The 7563-nt window shown below is 47.0% G+C and overlaps 1 protein-coding gene across 1 annotated transcript; it reads right to left on the bottom strand.

Annotated features, from left to right (window-relative positions):
- Positions 1 to 1902: 1902 nt before the first annotated feature.
- LOC119730083 lies at positions 1903 to 5118 on the bottom strand. The gene has a single exon (XM_038202868.1). The coding sequence runs from the start codon at positions 5116 to 5118 to the stop codon at positions 1903 to 1905; it is 3216 nt and encodes a 1071-aa protein (XP_038058796.1).
- Positions 5119 to 7563: the final 2445 nt, after the last annotated feature.

Below are 7563 nucleotides of genomic sequence, written 5' to 3'. Positions count from 1 at the left end.
AAAATCACACCAAACAAGTTCCTAGTACCATTTTGTCCAAAGAAATATAAAACGTTTTACAATAACGAGTTAATTTCTTTTAAACAAGCTATAGTTTGCTATGATATTTAATAATGACTATTATTTCGATTAAGACTTATTACATACACACGACAACAATCAACTTAATTATTGACTATGTGTACATTACATACCGTATAGTTTGTTGTGCATTGTCGGTATCCCGTTTGACCAATAAACCTTAGGTGACCCGGAAAACAGTCAGTTTTGACTCGGAGAACCTTCAAATTTTATGTGACCCGGAAACGGACAAGTTTTGACCGGCATAAGGTTAAAATTACAGGTGACCCGGAGAGTGGTTCAATTTTGCCTTGCGGAAGGTTCAAATTATCTGACCCAACACCGGGTCAAATAGGGTAACCATTTCCATGCTCATTATGACTCTGATTGCGTCATAATCAGTGTTAGAGTCGAGTCCTCAAATCCGAATACAGAGTACTTAAGGGGCCGAGTCTAAGTACACTGTGACGAGTCCGAGTCCAAAGCACCCAGTACGAGTACATTCAAGGCCAAGTACTGGGCTGAGTCCTAGTACAATACCACAAAAGTACAAAAAAATAAAAAAAATAATAAAAAATAAAAAAAATTATAGATAAATAAATAACGATAAATAAGTAGGAAATGGAATGGAATGGCATGGGACGGGACGGATGGGACGGAATTGAATCCAATTCAATCCAATCCAATCCAATCCAGTCCAATCCAAATGATGATATATTCAATCATTCATACAACCAAAAAGCTAAGAAAGTCTTGCCACGTGTACGATCGAGGAAATGCTTTGTGATCACTCAAAATATACTTTCTGTAAAATTCCCGAGATTTCCCTAGGCAACAGACATTACATGTCGCTAGGACAAGGATTATGCTTGCGAAAAACCCCGAAATGGTAACCGTGAAGCGGCGAGGGAACACACGAAGCACGGGCTTGGCAGGCTCCCGATTCACGAATCCTTAGTGCTATAACTTTGAATGTTAGTAGCATTGGGAAGGCGGGAACTAGACTAGGTCTTCTGCCCTCACTGCACGTGTACGTACGCAGCTATGCAGAGGCTAAACACTCTCCCAAAATGAGCCAAAAATGGACTGTAGTGAAGTCGACGAATCAGCTGTTTATTGGAAGCGGTGTGAAACAGCAATTTAAATCATACAGAACACATTTTGAGTTTAAACAATAAAGTACAGAAGATTAATGGAGTATTAATTAGTGTGAGGTGATTACATGAACTATCTTAATTGACCACTAATGAAACAGACGAAAATACAGGAAATGGCCCAAGGACTATGACAAGTCTACCCCAATAATCCAAATTCTGAGAATAAAACTGGCTTGAAATACCCCCTTAAATAACAGAGAAATTACAATAAAGATTTCAGACATGTAAAAGTAGACGAATCCCCCCAAATTGACATGAAAGTGGGATGAGAAGGAAAAACCAAACCCTCAAAATGTCCACAAAAAAACATTCAAAATGCACACGAGACCGAACACGTTTATGTACACGCGTCCGTAAATAAACGACACTAACTTTAAGAAATAGCCCCCAAAAACCCACAAAACAGTGATCAAACTAGTAAAGCTTAAACATTACATGATCAGAGAAAGATTACTTACAGATTGTGCTGATTAAGGGGATTGGATTACTGGTAAAACCTGTCGAAATTACTGATTTTCTAGAGTGTAACTGTGAAGAATAACTAATGATCAGAACGCTGGCATGAAAAAATACGAATGAACGGCAGAGGGCGCTAGACAAATTGCAACGGCTGCCGAAGGCAGAACACTCCCCGGCTGGTATCTGAAAGATTCCAAACTAGAAACATCGAAAAGGTTCAACATGTTCAATGTGGGTGTTCAATGTGCAAACAGTTTACTTGGTAAAGTCCTTGTTGAACAGGAGATCGAACGACCTCAGTCACAGGTCGCAAGAACAGTCTCGGTTCTCCATTACGGATGATCCTGACCTCAATCTTCCTGACCTTGCCGTCTTCGCTGGGAAAGGTCTTGGTGATCAACCCGGTGGGCCAGTAATTCCTCTTCACTTGGGTGTCTTTCAGGATGACAACATCTCCTTCTTGCAGGTTTGGTTTCTCTGTTTTGCACGTTCGTCGTGCTTGTAAGTTGCTTAGGTAGTCCCGCTTCCACCTTTTCCAGAACATGTCAGCCAATCTCTGAACACGACGCCACTGACTTCTGAAAAGATCCTTGTCGTCGAAATTACCAGGAGGGACAGAGGGCGTACCAACCTTCTGCGTGAGGAGTGTCGCCGGGGTGAGAATGGACGGGTTGTCGGGATCTGTAGAAACGGGTGCAATGGGCCTTGCATTGATGATTGCAGTCACCTCTGCCATTAGGGTTGTCAGCACCTCGTGGGTTAGCTTCCCTTGTCCTAGTTGGAGAAGCATGGCATCGAGAATGCGACGAGCGATGCCAATCATCCTTTCCCAGCTGCCGCCCATGTGCGAGGCATGTGGAGGATTGAACTGCCAGACACATCCCTTACCGGCAAGGAAGTGCTCGACCGGATCCTTCTGACGTCCTACTGAGTCAATGCCAAGCTCGTTGCAGGCACCAATGAAATTAGTGCCGCAATCAGACCTCAGTAGCTTAGCAGGTCCTCTCAAGGCCAGAAAGCGTCTAAGAGCATTCACGAAGCTGGAGGTGTCCATCGACTCTATTACTTCGATGTGCACAGCCCGCGTAGCCATGCAGGTAAAGATGACGGCCCATCGCTTGTTGTTAGCTTGACCTCCTCTTGTTTTCCGTGCTGTGATGGACCAGGGACCGAACACATCTAGGCCTACATAAGTGAAAGGTGGGTCGATGGTTAGGCGGTCTGCGGGCAAGTCTGCCATAATCTGATCTTGTTGCTTGCCTCTTAGTTTACGACAGGTTACACAGTGATAGATCATGTTGCTGATAACTCGCTTGCCACCAAGAACCCAGTAACCAGCTGCTCTCACAGCACCTTCGGTGAAGTGTCTGCCCTGATGGCGTACTTGGTCATGGTAGTGTCTGATGAGAAGGGTAGTGACATGGCATTTCCCATGGATTACTATTGGGTGTGTTTCGTCAAATGAAAGCTTGGCTTTCTCCAGCCGACCTCCAACACGGAGAAGACCATCTTTGCCAAGAAACGGGTGGAGCTTGATGAGTGAGCTGGACCTGGACACTGGTTGATCATTCTCAAGGCATCTGACCTCATCTGCATATGTCTCCATCTGAAGAAAACGGAGGATAGTTGCCTTTGCTTGGTTTTGCTGGTCTGGCCGTAGATGTTCCTTACAAAGATGCCATCCACGACAGGTGCTGCCTTCGTCCTGAAGAAAGGATAGGGCAATATGTGAGAGTCTCGATATGGCATTGAGCAGGGACTTCCAAGTTGAGAAACGCTTGAAGCGGTCACAACCCAAGTTTGCATCAGTCACGGCCGTGGCACAGCTGGTCACCTGGGGACTCACTTCTGCATCACTTTGGGGATCAATCAGATTGAAGGTCTCCTCATGTAGTTGCCCATGTCCAGCATCGGAGAGGAATGCAGGCCCACTGAGCCATGATGAAGAAGATAAGACACTCGCAGGTAGTGCCCTGGTGGCATGGTCAGCAGGGTTAAGGTCTGTCGGCACATAGTTCCACTGTGTCGCACGTGTAGAACGTTTGATGCGCTGCACTCGGTTGTGGATGTATACGTAAAACCTTCTTGTTTCATTGTAGATGTAGCCAAGTACTACCTTGCTATCAGTGAAGAAAGTGACTGCATCTGGGTGCATATCTAACTCGTCTTGCACTACCTCTGCAATTTCTACAGCCATGACAGCTGCCCCGAGTTCCAAACGAGGGATAGTGGGTTCAGGCTTTGGAGCAAGCCTTGCCTTGCCGTGGATGAATCCTACTTCGCATTGGCCCGCTGCATTAGTGACTCTCAGGTAGGCAACAGCGCCGATTGCTTTGGTTGAGGCATCACAGAAAATGCATATCTCTCGTTTCTTGGCTTGAGACAACGGAAGGGTTGTGTACATCCTGGGGATCTTGAGCTCCTGAAGATCTTGAAGGGAATCCCTCCATCTCATCCATTCCACGTAGTTCTCTTCGGGGAGGGGCGTGTCCCAGTCACAGGCATAACAGCTGAGTTCCCGCAGGATGAAGCGCCCTTGAATAGTTACAGGTGCAGCAAATCCAAGGGGATCGAACAAGCTGTTGATGGTGGACAATACCCCGCGTCTGGTGAATGGCTTGCTGCTGGTTGTCACTTTGAAAGTGAACGTGTCTGCGGATAAGTCCCACTGAAGGCCTAAGCTTCGCTGCATCGGAGGGGGGTCCTGTCCGAGGTCTAAGGTCTGGAGCCCTTTGGCAAGGTCTTCACCAGGGAAGGCTTTCATGACGTCTGCGTTGTTGGATGCGATTTTGTGAAGCCGAAGGTTGGACTGGGATAGCATGTCTTGTGTTCTCTTGAGCACATCAACAGCTTCGCTTACTTTAGGGAACGACTTTAGCCCATCGTCGACATAGAAATGTCGTTCGACGAAACATCTTGCATCGTCTCCGAACTCCTTCTCTCCCTCAGCGGCCGTTCTCTTGAGTCCGTAGATTGCTACAGCTGGTGACAGGCAATTGCCGAACACATGGACCCTCATGCGGAAGTCAAGTACTTCTCCATTGAGGTTGTGGTCCTTGAACCAAAGGAAGCGGAGATAGTCACGGTGCTCCTCCTTGACCAGAAAGCTGTGAAACATCTGCTGTATATCACCCATAACAGCTATGGGTTCAGGCCGAAAGCGGATGAGGACACCCAGCAGGCTGTTGTTGAGATCTGGACCTCTGAGCAGTACATCGTTGAGAGATATGTTGTCATGTTTGGAGCTGGAGTCGAACACGATCCTTATTTGTCCCAGCTTTTGGGGGTGATAAACACCGAAGCTTGGTAGGTACCAACATTCTTGGTCTGGCTGGAGTGGGGGAGCTAGCTCTGCATTGTCGTTGGTAAAGATCTTCTTCATGAAGTCTAAGTAGTGGTTCTTCATCTCGGGTTTCTTCAGTAACATCCGACGAAGAGACATGAGGCGGTTCACGACTTGTTGTCGGCTTAGGGTAGACGCCGTCCAGGAGAACGAAATGGGAGCGGGGCCACCCAACTGTTACCATCATCCTTGACAAATGCATCGTTCATGATGGAGAGGAAGGTCTCGTCTTCAATCGATAATGCCTTTTTGTAGTCTTCTGGACTTTCCCTGAAGATGTCAGAACTGATGTTGTTTGGTTGGTGCATCTCTGAAGCATGCCATGGGGTCTTGTTAGTGAATGTCTCCTTCACATGGATCCTGCTTTCGCATGGCGTCAGATAACTGGGGCGTCCGTTGTCAAGAATGCTGGTCTTGTAGGCGTTGACAGCAGGTTTGTGTGCTCCGCCGAGGCACACATCCCCCACTATCACCCAGCCTAAGACCAGGCGTTGAGCATACGGTGCGTTGTGAGGTCCATTACACTGACTAAGAACCTTGTGGACCTGTATGATGTCCCTGCCTAGCAACAGGACGATTTCAGCTGAGGGATCGAGTGGTGGGATCTTGTGGGCGATGGTCTCCAGATGAGGATGATGCTTTGCGGCTTCGGGAGTTGGAATTTCGTCTCGGTTGTTTGGGATGAAGTCACACTCGATGAGTGGCGGTAATGACAGCTGGACTTTGCCATTTACTGATTGAATTGTGAAGCCACTTGCTCTTCTTCCCTGTGCACCTGTTGTGCCTGAACAGGTGCGTAGTATGTAGGGGGAGATGTCTCCGCAGATACCAAATATGTTAAAGAAGGTTGATCTGGCAAGTGAGTGATTACTTTGGTCGTCCAACATCACATACACCTTCCTCATCTGTTCAGGTTGCCCTTCTGGAAACACATTGGCCAGGCATATCTTGGAGCATGATTTTCCCTGCATTCCTTCTCCACATACCTCCGTGCAGTTTGGGGCAGCCACAGTCGGTTCTGTACCGACTAGCTCCCCGCCATGATTTTCTGCGGATGAGGGATCCTTCGTTGTCCATGGGGGTGGCCCAGCATGGAGGGCGGACACATGACGGTCACTGCCGCACTCTGAACAGCGAATATCGACCTTGCAATCTTTGGCCTGGTGGGCAGTAGACGCACAGCATCTATAGCATATAGCATGTTCTTTCAAGAATGCCTTTCTCTCTTCTAGTGGTTGTCTTCGGAACCATCGACATTTTCTGAGGGAGTGGGGCTTCTTGTGAATAGGACACTGCTTATCTGGTTCCATCTGCTTATTGGAGTCAGATGATGGGGTCGCTGGTGTTCTCACTACAGTCTTGTGCACAGTGATTGAGGACTTGGGCTTGAACCGGTTTGGTGAGGGCTTCTCAGCAGCAATTGTTGTCGCATTGGAGGGTTGGAGCACAAAGCTTGGATCAGTTCGCATCTCAGCCTGTGAGTACACGAAGTTGACGAAGAAAGAAAAGGGTGGGAACGGCACCCGATGTGTCTTCTTGTACGTCGAGCCTTGTGTCAGCCACTTCTCTTGAAGATAGTGAGGGAGCTTCTCTACTATTGGATTTGTCCCTCTAGCAGTGTCCAAGTAGCTAAGACCTGGTAGCTTGTCTTCAAGCTTTGCTGCCTTCACTTCTGCGAGAAGATCTGCAAGCTCCTGTAGTCTCAGATAGTCTCTTTTTCCAATCTTAGGAAATTTCTCTAAACGCGAGAAGAGAGACGTCTTGATGGCTTCTAGAGATCCATATTTCTTATCCAACCTTTGCCACACCATGTCCAGGCCTGCCGATGGATTGTTTATGTGGACCGCTCTGATTCTCATAGCGTGCTGCTGTGACTCTCCACCAAGCCACTTGGTAAGTAGATCCAGTTCCTCACTGGGTTTGAAGTTTAGTCCTCGTGTGACATTGCGGTAACTGGCCTTCCAAGACAAGTAATTTTCTGGCCGGTTGTCAAAAACCTTGAGTCCGGCTGAGAGGAGGTCTCGACGAGCGAGGTGTGCTGTGAGATCAGAGATGTCTGAAAGTCCGGGGAGGTTCCGTTTTGGTCCACTGTTGTAACCGTACATGTTGTTGTTGTGTTTATGGGTCCTTTCAAACCAGTAAATAATGGAACGAACTCACCGAGTCTTCACAGGAACTCGTGGCATGGGCGCCGCCATTTTAATACACACTGTAACTCATGGAACGTGTAGTTGGTGTCCCTCACAGAACGTATCATAATGCATGGACATACGACATCTCCCCCCTTTAAGCTGTCAACAAACAAAACTGGTTAAACACATTAACAATGAACAATAGTTAACAGTAAATAAATGGCAATGCTTTTTGGCATTAAAACATATGTTGTGAATGCTGCTGTGAAAGTGTGTTCAGTTAAGGTTGTTTAGGTCTGAAATTATGTGAGATTATTCAAGTGCCAAAATCCTGAAATTGTCCAGATTTGTGAGCAATCTAGAGTTCAGTTCTGTGGAGTTTAGAGTTCAATGTTCCAGTTTAGTGCCAGGT

The sequence above is a fragment of the Patiria miniata genome, unplaced genomic scaffold (genome assembly GCF_015706575.1).
Source record: "Patiria miniata isolate m_02_andy unplaced genomic scaffold, ASM1570657v1 HiC_scaffold_22, whole genome shotgun sequence".
Taxonomy (NCBI): domain Eukaryota; kingdom Metazoa; phylum Echinodermata; class Asteroidea; order Valvatida; family Asterinidae; genus Patiria; species Patiria miniata.
Note: the sequence above shows the minus strand (reverse complement) of the source record. Positions and strands in the feature narration are given on the sequence as shown.

What these genes read in the sequence shown, in the direction of transcription:
- LOC119730083 (XM_038202868.1), bottom strand. Translation starts at nt 5,118, where the DNA reads ATGTCTCTTCGTCGGATGTTACTGAAGAAACCCGAGATGAAGAACCAC.